This window comes from Plectropomus leopardus, chromosome 5 (genome assembly GCF_026936395.1).
Source record: "Plectropomus leopardus strain MGB_pleo_1.0 chromosome 5, ASM2693639v1, whole genome shotgun sequence".
In the NCBI taxonomy this organism is placed as follows: domain Eukaryota; kingdom Metazoa; phylum Chordata; class Actinopteri; order Perciformes; family Serranidae; genus Plectropomus; species Plectropomus leopardus.
Window position 1 is genome coordinate 24,940,216 of NC_142180.1, and position 15,271 is coordinate 24,955,486.

General features: G+C 41.7%; 1 protein-coding gene across 2 annotated transcripts in view; it reads left to right on the forward strand.

Annotated features, from left to right (window-relative positions):
* Positions 1-15,271, forward strand: part of tle5 (TLE family member 5, transcriptional modulator) — a 53,913-nt gene continuing 38,642 nt past the window's right edge. Inside the window, exon 1 of one of the 2 annotated variants that reach the window (XM_042481352.2) lies at positions 1-930. In XM_042481352.2, coding sequence (XP_042337286.1) covers positions 904-930 — 27 coding nt within the window. In that variant the 5' untranslated portion in view covers positions 1-903. The remainder of the gene's footprint in view (positions 931-15,271) is intronic. The other variant, XM_042481346.2, reaches the window with a different exon arrangement.

Genomic DNA, 15,271 nt, shown 5'->3' on the forward strand with positions numbered 1-15,271 from the left:
TCTGCGCGGCACCGCGGCGCTCACCGCTCGTCTACCCGCTGTGTTTCTGTGTGGGGCGGTGAGCTCGGCAGCGTCGCGCCTTCCCACCAGCTCCAGGAATGGACTGACTTTCCAGCTTCACCGCTGCTGACAAATCCACTCTGTTTCTCCACGACTCCTCGGATAAACGTTCAGAGTTTAACTCCAGCCTGGGGGTCATTTTAATCTGAAGTTGCCATCTGAGCGACAACACAGATTTTCCTCTGCCGTGCGCGACTTGTTTGTAGCCGTTGGACGACACGAACTTAAACGAACCCGCAGACATTTTGTTATTTCTGAGAATTACACCGTTTTTTTTTTCGCCTCTCCTCTTACTTTTCATCAGTGTAGTCGCAGCTGGCTGAAGCAACTGTTAAAGGACCACCACAAGGCGAGGAGGAAACCATCGCGTCCCTCTCTGCTCCTCGCTAGCTAAACCCAAGCACCGCTGTGTGTTTTTAATTTACATGCGTTGAGGTCGCTTCGCTGCCGCTCGTGCGTTAAAGCGGAAGGCTCGCGCTGGAACAACGATGGATCATTTTGACTGACAGCTTTTGAAGAATTAGCTAGCTTAGCACCGATGGTGGTTTCCTGTTCACACACACAGTAAATACGGGGTCGGGACAGGTACAGCTGAATGGTCTTGCATCACCCAGACAAGACAGCGACTCTTTTACCTCGCGAAGTGCATCACTTATATTCGGCTTAAATTTTTTTTTTAGGGGGGGTCGCTAGCTACCGTTAGCTAGTCATCCTGCTAACGCTGGACAGCTCCGGTGTAAGGCAGGGCTAGCTTTGGACAAAGGACCAACGCAAGGAAAAATATAAACACAGAGCACTCAGTTGATCGTGTTTGGGAAGGAAAGCAACAAACAAGGAATTGACATGATGTTTCCACAATCAAGACACTCAGTAAGTGGCTTTTAATTTGATATTTGTCCAGAATTTTTGCTCTACAGGAAACTGATATACCCAGGCAGGTTAGTTAGGTAGGGGAAATTATGCATGCAACTTGTTTTTGGCACTCATTAAATAAGAAGTATTGCATATTTCTTGCATTTTAGTAAAGTTGTTTTACAACTGCAGTGTTTAGCTTGGGTAAATTCTGCAGAAGATGTGTGATTTGGGATTATAAAGATTCGATGTGAAGGAAATCTTTTTTTCCCCCTCTTTGGATTTAAACTATGAAACTTTTTCCAGATGAAGGCAAATCAAACACCAGTAACAAATGCAGTCATATTTCGCAACCATATGATTTTTTACACCCGTTAGTGGTGGCTGTAGCCCAAATGACACACAGAGACAATGATTCATTTTTAAGACTAGTATGTTTTGTCACTATCATTTTGTAAAAGGCATTAAACACTCATAAAGCCATAAACTGTTAAAGCCATAAACCTATGAAAGGTGTATAATATTATATAAAATAAGATTTTATTAATTCCACACTGGGGGAAGTCAGGCATTACAGCAGCTCTAGAGTCAGAAAAAGAAAAATGCAAAAAAAAAAAAGTGATTTGAGTGCAAGCAAAAAGGACGTAATATTACAAAATACAAACGAGTTAAAAATAAAATCTATACACTATATACTTTTTACTTACACAGATACTGCAAGTCCATGATAGATAGTTGCAAAGGATGACTGAAATATACACACATGGTGTGTGGTATATTTACTGTAAAAATATAGAAATGCAGCCTCTAAATATTATTGCACAGTAAATAGTAAGAAAAAAATATAAACGCAGGTCACCCAGTTGATGGTGTTTGGGAAGGAAAGCAACAAACAAGGAATTTACATAATGCTCCACATTCAAGACACTCAGAAAGTGGCTTTTAATTTGACATTTGCCCAGAATCTTTGCTACACAGTAAACTGATATACCCAGGCAGGTTAGTTATTTTTTCACACACACACACACACACACACACACACACACACACACACACATATATTTAACTTTTTACTAACAGTTTGGAAAACAATGCATTTAGTGGTAAATATAAAATAAAATAGACAAATATAAACACACATGGGGGTTTACCTAATTAGTTTTATATTAAAGCTGTATGATTTTAATAAGTTAATAGTTTCAATACATTTTTTTAATTACATACTTTAAGGTTAGATATTGTTTTAAGATACAGTATATATTTAGATCGTATTTTTTGAAAGTAGTATGTGAGGGCAATTTCTACAAAAACTTTATCTTATAAATGTGAAATATATAATTATTATATAAATATAATAATAAGCAAACTGTTAATTCAGTCTATCCTAACACTGGATTTTTGAATATCAGTAACAAATCAAGTTCTTTGAGTGAAGTGACCCAAGCAGGATAGTTAGGTGTGGATTTTATGCATGCAACTTGTTTTTTGGTCGTCAGTTAATTAGAGGTATGATAAGAAATAGGGTTTTCTTGGATATTACAATGTTTTCTTGTAACTGCCGTGTTTAGTTTGGGTAAATTCTGCAAAAGATGTGTGATTTTGGATTATAGAGACAGGATGGGAAGGAAATCTTTTGTATTTGGGATCTTAACTGTAAAACTTTTTCAAGATGATGACGTCCTCCAAATCAAACAACTCCAATGAATGCTGTCATATTTCACAACCACAGTATTTTCACACCCTTATGTGAGTGTCTTTCCCCACAATGCCAAAACCACATATTTATTTTTATGGTTTTGGCTGTGGTCCTGTTATAACATGGCTCAGAGGGGACAAAATACAGTGGTGTTGTCACAGTCCTGGTGTGGTTACTGAACCACTCAAAATTCACTGTACACTATTATGTGCAGGTGGGTGTTTTTATGACTGTAAAAAAAAGCGCACATCTCCTCTATTCCCCTAAATCTCAGGTTTCCATGGTAACAGAAACTCAGTCCAGGGCATGTATTCATCAGTGATGAGGGCGCTCAGCCCATTGGTCCAGCGTTTATGTTAACTGACTGGCAGAACTGTGTTTCTTGTCACTGTAGAAATACCAAGTTGTGTGAGTGCTGCTTTCAACCAAGGTCCCAATTTTAAAAACAATGTTTTTTAAAGTGTTGGTTTGGATCTTGCTGTGTGAACCAGACTCTGATACAGATTGACTGGATACAGAGTTGGGTATTGGCTCACTGATAAATCAGTTGGAATAGAGGCACTTAATCTGTCCCAGTATTCTCAAAAAACTCATCATGGACAGTGTGAAGCATTTATAGTTAACAAGTTAAATAACATTTTTTTCCCCAAAGTAAACAGTTTGTTCTCACATGCATCTACCCAATTTGGACATTTGCAACATTTTCTCATCCCCAGTTGTCACATATTGCAGCTTTTCAATGGACCTCTGCGTCAAAATATCGTGTTTAAGGTATCCTCCTGGGATGTCAATGAATGCACATGGTGGGATTATAGTGCACGTGGTTATGTTTAGGCAACAACAGCACATGGAAACCAATGCCAGGACGTCAACAAACTGCTTGGACGGATGGTTGGGTTTAGGCGACAAAGTCATGGATGGTGAGGTTTAGGGGAATAAAGCACATAGATAGGTGTTAAAAAAAAAAAAAAAATCACATGCCGCCCTGCCGTGTTTCGTGTGAATGCGACAGGTTCCATTCAGGCACGTCTGCAAGTGACGCTGCCTGTGCGTGCGTCTGGCAGATGTGGCAGGTGCAGTCCGCCAGCATATAATAACACCGCCACTGGTTATTTCTGGCCGCATTCTCACCTGATGGTCTCCTGCGGCGTTTCATGTGCACACGAATAGTGCCAATTGACCTCGCACTCTTACGCCAAAAGCACTGACAAACGCCGCTATTTTATGAGTTTGGAATGAGAACAGACTGGCATTTGCCGCAGCACTCACCACACCTGGTGAAATACTCGCTCCCGACTCCACCCTCACTGTTTACATGCACCTAGCTTCACACGTGCCTGCTGGCTAAACAGTATGAAAGAGGGGCACAGGCGCAATGTTGGTGTCATTGAAAACAAACTTTGTGATGCTTTTGAGAACAAAGATTGATATGACAGAGATAGGTGGTTAGATAGAGAGATATTTGGCCAAATAGCATGCACAAAGCTAGGTGCATGCAGTCAGCAAAGGTGGAGTCGAGAGCGAGCCTTACACCATCTGTGGTAAGTGCTGTGACCAATGCACATGTCCGAATTGTTTAGAAGCATGTGTGGTCATGGAAATGCAGAACTGGAGAACAGACAAATTAGAGAGATGTATTTCATTATGTACTAAACTATGCAATTATATTTGGAGAGAGGAAGCTTCGGACTGTCTGTGGTGAGTTTTTCAAGAAAACTGGAATAGATTTAGTGCCTCTGGGCACATTACAATTGATTTGTAAATGAATCGATACCTGACTCTACCCAGCCAATCTGTATCAGAGTTGTGTTCACATGACTATTTGGGATCCAGGTTCAAATTAAAAATGAGGGCAAGAAACCTGCCTTAAAACCAGAAAAGGTGGCTTACCTGTATTCTTCTAGTTTTGGCTGCCATTTCACCTCGCCCCAGCAAGGGCAAATCGAACAAAAAGGCGTTTGTGTCAGTCTGGCTCAGGTAAACACAACCACAAGATGACTGTTATGTTGCCAGGGACGGTGCCCTCTGCTTCTCCCTGGTAACTTGTCGCCAACATGAATTCTTTTACCGCTTAAAGTGGAAGAGTTGTTTGCTGAAGCTAGAACCTGAATGTCTTTTGTGACATGAATGGGTTTGCCCTTTGGCAGTCAGTCTGTGTGGCAGCCCGATTGTGGTGCTGCTGCTGATGTGTGTTCTCAGACTAGGGAGCAGGATGTGAGGATTTGGGAACCTCTGGCCCGGCTTGTCAGATGAGTGAAATCCTGTATAAGCTGTGCGTCCCACAGAGTTCAACCAAAGTGTTCTGAAACTGATGATCTAAAAGGATGTGTTTTTTTTCTGCAAAAAAAAAAAAAAAACCCACTGCAGCTTTGACTTTATTCTCTGTAAACATATCCCCAATCAAATATATGTCACTATATTAAATAAAATCTTATCATGGCTACTTTTTAGATTTAAAAAAAGGGGAAACCCAGTTGGAATACAAACATTTTCAGGGACTCTATTTTGCACTTTTCATACCTCTGAGCAGCAACTCAACTGTGACCATTTCATATTAGCAGTTATAGAGTATATTTTTTTATAAAGTAAAAAGTAGCTATCTCCTTTTTTTGGTGCCCAAAGTCCATTTTTACTTTTACTTTTACAAATTATTTCATTTACCAGCAATTATCAAATAAGAACAAAGACTTAAGTCAGTTGTCATGTCTAATTTTTTGCAAGTAAATTAATCAAAACAAGGACACAGTGTGTCATAGATACAAACATACATTGTTGCATATCAAAAGTGTTAGGACGATCCCCCCCACTCTCCCAGAGATGGATTCATTTGACGCTCACAGACATTCCTTAAGGCCACCCAACTAAACTCCTCTTTCCAGGATAACTGAAATTCTTGCTCCGCCCTCAGCTCATAAAGTTTGACTTTATCCACCGTCGTTTTCATGCGAGTGCCTAATCGGTACAGCACAGGTGCAACTCTCCTCAGAAATGAGAAGGAGGCAAGATGGCTCACTCCTTCGCTACTTTTTTATTTAAAAAGTAGCCGTTATCAGCTCTGGGAAAAACTGTTTTTAATTCTTTGAGTTGCTAGATGTACTTGCACCAACATGGCATTTTAGTCCTTATTGTTGAGCATGACAGTATTCGCAATTGCCTCCCCAAAGCATTGTTGAATATCCGGTGAATAAAGGGCAAATTCACCCAGAAGCTTTGTAGGGCTTTGAAGAAAAAATAGTTTTAGTAGTGGAAAAGGAATTGAAGTCATCACCAGGTACACTGTAAAAATGAAAAAGCTGGAACAACTTAAAATAATTTGTAACCTGGCGGGAAAAAACAAATCTATTGAATATATGTCTTAGTTCCTTACACTTAGAATAAATAGTCGGTAGCTGATGAATTAGTCTATTCATGGCATGTGGATAAATGCCGTCATTATAGATTGTTGGATCGCTCTTTTGATTAAAAGTACATTATTGGAGAGAGTTGTAGGTTGCTCATTTATACAATGCTTTCTTCAGGATGTGACACACCGAGCTGATGGTTGGCTGTTCGCCCATGTTGGCCCGTCAGCGAGTGTCTGTGGCCCTCTTTGTCACGCTGTGTCCTGCACTGTTGGCCCGCGTCAACCCTCATCACCTTTTTTTCCCGCTGATTCGGCACGTTGAATCGGCGGCCGTGCAGCCTGTCGGTAAATTGAATCACTCTGATTGTCTGTTCAGCTCAGCGCGTGAGAAGAAAACTGTTAGTGACAAATGTAAACAAAGGGTAAAGTTACGAGAGAGTGAGGTCAAAATAAACTTCTTTCATGAGGTAAGATTGCTTTCCTTCTGCCAGTGAGCTCTTAATATTAACATTTCCTGTTGGTTTGTGTTGTTTACTGCTGTATGGTAAATATGCTTTGTTCTTTCAATATTGTGTTGTTAATGTGCTAATTGGCTAACCAGCGTTATGACGGTCTTCTGGTTTCCCAGTTTTGAATGATGAATATGGATGACTGCCGTCTGCTCGTGTAGAGGGGTATTTCCTCTCAAGCAGGTGCAGGACATTCATGTTGGTCGTCGTTTTTTTTTGTGTGTTCCTATGCAAGTTTTTGGTCGAGACATGGCGACATAAGGCAACACAGCACAGGACTTTCATTGGAGCTTTGTTCTCTGACGTCGGTTGGGTGTGTTAACAAGTAAGCCACAGACTAGTTGACATGCCCACATGAATGAATAAGAAGTGGCAGAGCTGAAGTCATGTGATTTGTGCTGTTCCAGTGGGTCTTCACCTTGTGGCCTAAAGGAGGAAACCTTTTGTGTTGATAATATTTACCTGCACTTAATTTCAGTGAATTGATGGGACGAAATGTCACTTTAGAGCCCTGTTTTCACCACCTTCCGTCCTGTGGGTGAGGTGGTGAAGCAGTCACCTCCTGATGGGGTGAGAATTCAGTCACCTTCTGCAAGGTGAGAGCAGCTGGGCCACTTCACTCCTGTCTGCCTGCCTGTCTGATAGGAGGTTATTTTTCTAATCCAATTGAGTGCCCTTATGCCGCTTGATTGGACTATTAAGACCCAACACACAGGATTAAAAATGGGGTTTGGGAATTTAGGATGTCTCTTCGCTCGTTCTGCAGCTGCTTCATTCTTAACCTGCTACAACAAGCCATTTCCAACCCTCCACAAATACACCTGTGCACTGACCCCCCACCTTCTACTGCGGCTTTAAACTTAAACATACGGTACACACACACGTCTTCCCTCTTGAAATCCCTCTTCCTCCTCAGCTGCTGCTGTCACCGGGGCCCGCGGATGGGGAGAATGTGTGACACTCATATAGATATGAGTGTCAGAGATAAGGAGCTGGAGGATGAGAGAGTAACGGTACTGCCTCGTTATGACAGTTGATGGATCTCTCAAACTGACTCAGTCAGCAGTGAATCTGCTTTCCTTCTATTTTCCATTGTTCTCCCTGTAGTAACATTAGTGTTAATGTTCATATGATGTGAACAAAAGCATTGCATTCCCACTATGGATATGCACAATCAAGGATTCTCTCATTTATGATTGGTCTTATTTAAAGTGGCAGGGGACTTGCAGAGAAAGCTGGTCGCACTGCATTAAAATAATGTTAAGGCGTTTCCTGTACAAATCATAGAAAATGTTGGCTTCTCCAGGACTCTTGGGGAGATTTATATCCTTATGTAAAGCGTATGTGAAAGGACCTTATGACTTCTAGCTGATTCATAAAAGCAAGAGAACGACTTTCCCATCTAACACTTTGTCAGACAATTTTTCCCCATGGTAACTGCTTTGTTTCCACATCTTCCAAAGTGTGACTTTTTGTTTTTGTGATATGGGTACATATTGTGTGATAAAACATAAGTCCTGTCAAGTGGAGGTGTGTACTATATATATATATATATATATATATATATATATATATATATATATATATATATATATATATATATATATATATATATATATATATATATATATAAGCCGTTTGTCACAAACTGTAGTAAAAACCCTAATTGAGACGCGTATTCCAATTGTGCTGCATACATGTCTAAACAATTATATTGAAACCCAAATCATACAGGCAAAACCCACATGTATTTACAGGAAAAAAGATACATTCGGAAGAAGTGCTGATTTAGAATATCCAAACGAAATTGATCAAACCTGTATCAAATACAGAATATTGTCTTATCTGGAATAATAGTCGGATATTAATGTGCATGTAAGCCTAGCCATTGTTATTTTATGCAGAAAACAATAAGCAGTGGTTTTGTATTTTTCAGATAGCTGTCCTATTTAGACACAAATAAGTCCACGTTTTAACAAGGATTGATGTGTCTCTTAAGTCAATGGGTGTATTTTAATCCACAGTCACAAGTTACGGGCACAGTTCATTGGTTTAATAGGAAAAAGCCTCATTTGATAGTGGCACAGTGCCTGACCCAGTTGATAGCATTTGCCATATTGTTTGGGTGTTGATTAATCCTAATGCAGCTTCAACAAAGCTGGCTGTGGCATGAAAGTGGAGCAACAGAAAGGCCTAGTGCCAAAGCCGGAGAGTAGCACAAGTAATATGGAGGCGAAATCCCCTGAGCCCATGCTCCACTGTAGAGATGGCCACAGGTTGTACATGCACACACAGAAACACACACACACAGACACACTCCCTCCTCCTCCTCCTTGTCTCCCTTTATCATGCGTTTCCTCCCAGATCTGATGTAGTGGTGGGAGGGTCAGGGGCAGAGGGTGCACAGGCATTATTAAGCCCACTTGAATTAACAGGACAGCCCCCAGCCTTTCCTCTAAAGCCTCCAGCTGGGGGGAGCTTAATCCCCATGGTCCCCTGTCTCGCCCATTAAACAAACTCCCCCCACCCCTTCTCCGTCGCTCTGCTGCACACACATACACACGTGTTTGTGTGTGCGCGAGCAACAAGCCTGACTGTGTGTTGGTGGGGGGCACTAGACATTGAAGCATGCACACACACAGACACACACACACGCACTCACACACAGAAGAAAGCATAAGCATCAAACACACGAACATACACTTTAGCTCTCTTCTCTGCTGGTAATTATTGCTCTAGTACATGCATAGAAATGAAAGGATTTTTCCCTTTCACCCATCAACAACAAGGGCACACACACACACACACACACAGACATTCTTACCAGCCTCAAGGGTCTTATCTGCTTTTTGTATCTGGGGAACAAATTGAATGTGGGGCTTGACACACGCAGGCCAGCAGATGTCTGGGTCGTTAAGGTTAGGCCAGCTGATTAGCATGACAAACAGAGCCCCGCGGAGCCCACAAACACCCCCACCCCGCAGGAGGCCCTGCCTTTGAATGGCCGAGTTGAGGCCACGGGTCACAGGTGATGTTGATTTTTGTGAAGGGCCACAGTGGATGATTGTCAAAATGCTTTGGGGTTTGCTGAAAAGGAGGGGGGCAGACTGGTGCAGCCCTTCTCTTTTTGAACACACACACTGACTTGGACTTAAGTAGTCAGAGAAGATAGCAGACATTTAAATACACATTCAAACACTGACTTATACCCTCTTTATACAGAGGACCCGTGAAACCTAGAATGCACACTTCTGTCTAAGTAGTTTTTTAATGAATTTTATTAAATAGCGTTTAGAAATGACACAAAATGCTGAGGAGAGAGGAATCCACGCAACAAAAGTCCTCAGGTGGACCCTTGATTTTCAGGAACATTGTGTTTCACAATTGGCATCTTTACCCCTAAAACACAGGGTTCACCTGGTACCTGCACTCTGAACCTTTTTACATCATGTTCGCAAAAAATTGAATAACTGTGTTATTCTGACTAAAACTGAACTTTTAAAATACATGTAAGCATGTTAGTCTCGCTGAAATCGTAGTAGGTCGAATTTCTCAAAGGTGGACTCACGCTTACATAATACCTTTGGGGATCAATTTACTCTTTCACGTTTACCCCTCAACCAGACCTGAAATGGCATAGGCGCTCTGCGCATGTTCCATAGTCCCGGTGCCGGGCTTTGACCCAGAAATCAATCAACACAATTTGTAGAAGAAAGCTGGGAAAACAAAATGAAGAAGGGAAGAAAACAAAACAAGACGAAGTGATCAACAAAAAGTAGTAGAATATGGCGACATGTACAGCGCCGAAAAAAGTTATCCATGGTTACACCATTCAACATGCAACCTGACTGCTACGTGCTACGTTATGTGACAAAATAGGTCAACTGGAAGAAGGTCCAGTAACATCTAGCTGAAAGAGGACATATCGCCATCTAGCATGCTGGAGTTGGAGATACTTCTGTTAATAAATCGATTAATCGATCGATCGCTGCTTGTACACTGGTAGAAGGACAGTCATCTTATCAAATGGCCTAATCGAGGTATAACCGCAGCTTGACTTAATTTTGCATGCAAACGTACTAGCCACTTTTACACAGAGATTGCGTTGTAGGCCCGCAGCAAAGTCCCTCCTTCTTACCACCCCTGCATTTTTACAAAGAACCGAACGATGGCGGTATCAGTTTGTTCCAGTGTGTGATTATACGCTGCATCACAGCATCCCGTGATCAAAAGATGCATGACAGACATGATGTTTAACACAAAAGCATCGCCTGTTGCGTGAAAGATAACCTAATGGTTGCATCAACAGCACTTTCTAATCAATAACAAAGACATAACATGTCATTGACAAGTTATGCCATGACAATGAAGACACAAAGGTCCTAAATCCCATTGTTTTCCCAGTTTGTGGACATTAATGGCCACTGTTTTTCTTCTGTATCAGCTGCTATGCCAACAGCTGCTTTTTAAATCCATGTTTTACACAGAGTTCATTACAGCGCTGTTACTACCTCCGTTCCCGGCTATGAGGCAAGACCACTCTGCCCCCCCCCCCCCTTTCTGCGTTTGGACGTTTCATACAGAACTGCATGGCAATATAACATTGTGATATTCCCGCCTTGAACAGGCAGTGTAAATGTGTCTACTGACTATCCTCACAGGTCCTCATTAGTCACGTTTCATCCTAAGTTTTTACAAACTGGATTCAAGAGAAACCTCAAAAGAAAATGATACTTAGTGTGTGTTTCCGTCCTCAGCTATTGAGTGAATATTAGGAGCTGGTTTCATCAAGATCAGTAAGGTTATAGTCCTCTCATCTGTCCACACAGATCTTTATGTCTGCAGCAGTTTTTCATTTCTTCAGTGGAGCCGAGGCTTGAGTGGAAGTCGCATACTTTTTGTAGGTCGTAATATATTTGCCATGTCTGTTTCCATTGCACTTTGTTGTACTTTGCTTTTACCCATGGGCAGAGTATGAGACAATGAGCACCTGGGTAAAGATATGAAAAAGGCATCTTTTTGTGGTTTTGTGTCTCTTCATGGTCATTTTGTGTATCTTTTACTTTATTTTGGGTCTCTTTTGGTAGTTTTTTGTCTCATTGTGCTCATTTGTGATTTATTGAGGTCATTTTGTTTCTATGGTAGTTTTGTGTCTTTTTTGGTTCTTTTGTTTGTAGTCATTTTATGTCTGTGGGTGTTTTGCCAGTATTAGTATTTTTGTGTCTCTTTGCTGTTCCTTTGCATCTGTTTGTGGTAATTTTGAGTCTCTTCCAGGTCAATGTTACATGTTGATTTGAGTGGCATTTTGCAGGTAAAGGCCAGGTGGGCCTCTAAAACTTTGGGCACCATGGCCTGTGCCTCAGTAGTCAGTTCAGTAATGCATGCATTTATCAATATACTAATGTTTTCATCTCAACCAATTGTTAAAACATTTTTGCTAAATTTTTAGCTTTATTTGATTTCTGGCATTTCCACTCAGGCAAGCTTTTTACGATTTCTGTCAAGTGACAGCCTACTTCTTGCAACTTGTAATTCATCTTTTATAAAGCAATCATGATGAAGTGAATGTGTCAGCAAGTGGGGATTCTCAGATTTGGATCATATTGACTCTGAGATGCCTTATATGACAGTCTTATGTCCTCATTTTCAAATGCCTTCTCTTTGGAGAGCATTTTTAAAAAGGTTTGTGTCTGTTGCCCTATATAATAAAACAGCTTCAGGTGTGTTGTTCACATTAATGTGAGTACAGCTAAAGCAAAACAAACACACACAGACTTTCTGCACCATCCCTCCGGAGTTCACAGCGTACACCAGAGCAGCCGCTGGCTTGATGGAAATACTGAATCAAGGCGACAGAAAGCATGTCACCACTATGAATGATGCAGTCCCTGCTGGGCCAATCAGTTACACAACTTTCACCTTGTGTTTATTTATTGTGTTGGACATAAATAACTGAAGAAGCACGTGTAAGGGCTCTTTCAAATTTCAAAAAGTAAATTTAATTTGTTGCTTAAAATCTCACACATTAAGCGGCAAGACCATGGGAATACATGACCACTTGCTGTGTGGTTCATTGCTGTCATCAGAAAAAAACATGAAATTATTAAGAACTTGTAATTATAGCATAGAAATCAGAGCTTCACCCTGAATATTGTTGAAAATAAGATTTGCAAGTTGAATCTGTACCTCTTTGTCTGCTTGAGCTGCTTTGTCTTACATAAAGTACCACAGCAAATTCACCAGAAAGAACGTGAATATAAATGAAAACAGATGTCAAATGGGTCGAACCATGTTTTTGATTTTCCTCAAGTCCGTCGGAGCTACTGATGTGGACATCTGTATGTGTATCTGTGCCATTTATGGACGTATATGGGCTGTATGTAAGTGAGTGCAGATTTGTGTGTGTATGCACGTCCATGCATTACTGAAGGATGTTGTGCGTGAAGAGAAAAAGTAGAATAGCAATGAATTTGTGCTCGTGTGTGTGTGTGTTTACGTGCATGTCCACACACGCAGTTGAGAGCTCATCGGATGGTGTGTGTGTGTGGGAGTGAAGACGGGGGGGAGGGGGGCGGGGTGTGTGTGTGTAGCGGAGCGGCTGCATCAGTATTCAGCAGTGGCTCCCTATGAGGAGTGTGTGGGAGGTGGGAAGGAGGAAGGCTGGTGGTGGTGGTGGTGGTGGTGGTGGGTGGGGCAGCCCTTCCTCAGAGCAGAACGGTGCGATGGGCTGGAACAAAGCGGCTCGACGGGGGGCTGCCGGATTGGCCTGCCCTGGCCAGGGCCCCTCGCCCTGCCAAAATGCAAGGCACTGCACCAGCTCAGACAAGAGAATTAGCTGCTCTGTTTGTGTGCCCAAGAACAGTAACGCCAGGACTGGAACAATATGCCACCTCATCTCCAACAGGATCTCATTCAGACACCATGAGGATTCACAGCAAGGCAATGAAAACCTCCATCGTTCAGGGAGGGGGGAGATGGTGAGGACAGACGTCCACTATGAGACAGGACTGGTTCTATCAGATTGTATTTAGAATCCATGTTGGCAGGTATTGTCACCACCCTGCTGCGAGGTCGGAGTCTTGCCAGTCCTGAGGGCAGCCAGTCCCATCCTCACTAAACATGCTTGATATTTGCAACAGGATACCCCATCAGCTGTGCCGCTCAGGCTAATGACATTTTCTTATTGTGAGCAGGTATTCAGACTGAAAGTAAAACTGGTTTTCAAACAACACTATAACTTACACTGCTATAGGCGTGTTGCTACAGGTACCAGTGACAACGCAGAAATGATCCAGAGGTCCAGATTAAGTAATATTTTGATTAGACTGAAGAGTTTTCAGACAGTGAACAAAACACACAGTGGTATCTGATATTACAAGACGTTGTGTAAGTATACCATGCAAGGTTACCATCAGTAATTGCGTATAGTGATCGAGAGGGAAATGGTAGAAACAAATCAGTTCATGTCATAAAGTGTTCCATCAGAAATATGTACCTGCATGAATTTGGCTAGTGCAGAGGGTTGCTGGATGAAATTGGATTACATTTTTGCAAAGTTTTGTCTTTATAGTTGTTCCAAATGGCCAAACTTGTAGGAGGAGTGAAAAGCCTGCTGTTATAGAGAGGGGCGAGACGTGATAATCATTCAAATCTGGGGATAACTGCACACACTTTGGAGCTTTCTGTTCTTGAAGGCGTTCATAGTGTTGCTCTTGTTTGTACATACAGAAATTGTCAGAAGCAGTTGTGTAAAGAACTAAAAAACAGTATTAGAGAGAAGTTCATATCCTTACTTTCTCACCTCTGTATTGCAGTCTACTTGCTGCATGAAGGGGACTTGCTTGTTGGTTTGTTGGTTTCAGAAATTTACAAATGTCTGACGCATATTTCCAACTGCAGATGTAGGAAAGTGGGTGGGGCTTCAGATGCTGTTTGACCATCTCACAAGCACTTTGGTTGATTCATTCTGAAGCTACAACCTAGCTTAGCTAGTTATCACCTAACTAGCTTTGTTTACATTTGCAGGAATGGTGTTGTGTATAAAAGGGGGATAGAGTTGTCTCACCATTAAGCTGTTAGAGGAGGTAGTAACAGCGCCAGATTGATGTAAAAGGAACAGCCGGCAGGATGGGTCCATGGGCGTGTTGAGTGTGATATTTCGACAATGTAGTATGTATGGGGTATTTAAAAAGCAGGTTCGAGAGTTCCTTACCCTCAGAGCGGAGGACAAGTTCAGCCACAACATAACAGAGAAGGTTCACGATTGTGATTGACATGTTATGCCTTTGTTATTGTTTAGAAAGCACTGCCTATATTATTTGTCATGCTAGAAGGGGATGCTTGTGTGTTAAACGTCATGCCCGTCATGCCTCTTTTGATTTTGGGATGCTGTGATGCAGTGTAGATTGACACACTGGAGCAGAATGATGTTGCCATTGTTTGGTTCTGTGAAAGTGTAGGGGCAGTATAAAGGGGGGGATGTTGTTGTGGCCCTATAGGGTGATCTCTGTGTAAAAGTGGCTGTTGTTCTAGAAAGCACTGTCTGACACATATGTTACATGTCAAACAAGAAGCCAATGCTGTTGTGTTAAATGTCATGCCTCTTTGCTTCAGGAATGCCGGCATGCTGTCTAAAATCACATTCTATGGCAGCATCATGACACTGTTGTTTGGTTCTTTAAAAAAGGCAAAGATGGGTCTTCCTTGTGGCCCTATCACAGGATCTCTGTGCTAAAAGAGCTACTGTGCTTGTCTGTGTTAACATGGCCTAAAATGTGCTGAATTGTCATTATAATTTAACATATTATAAAA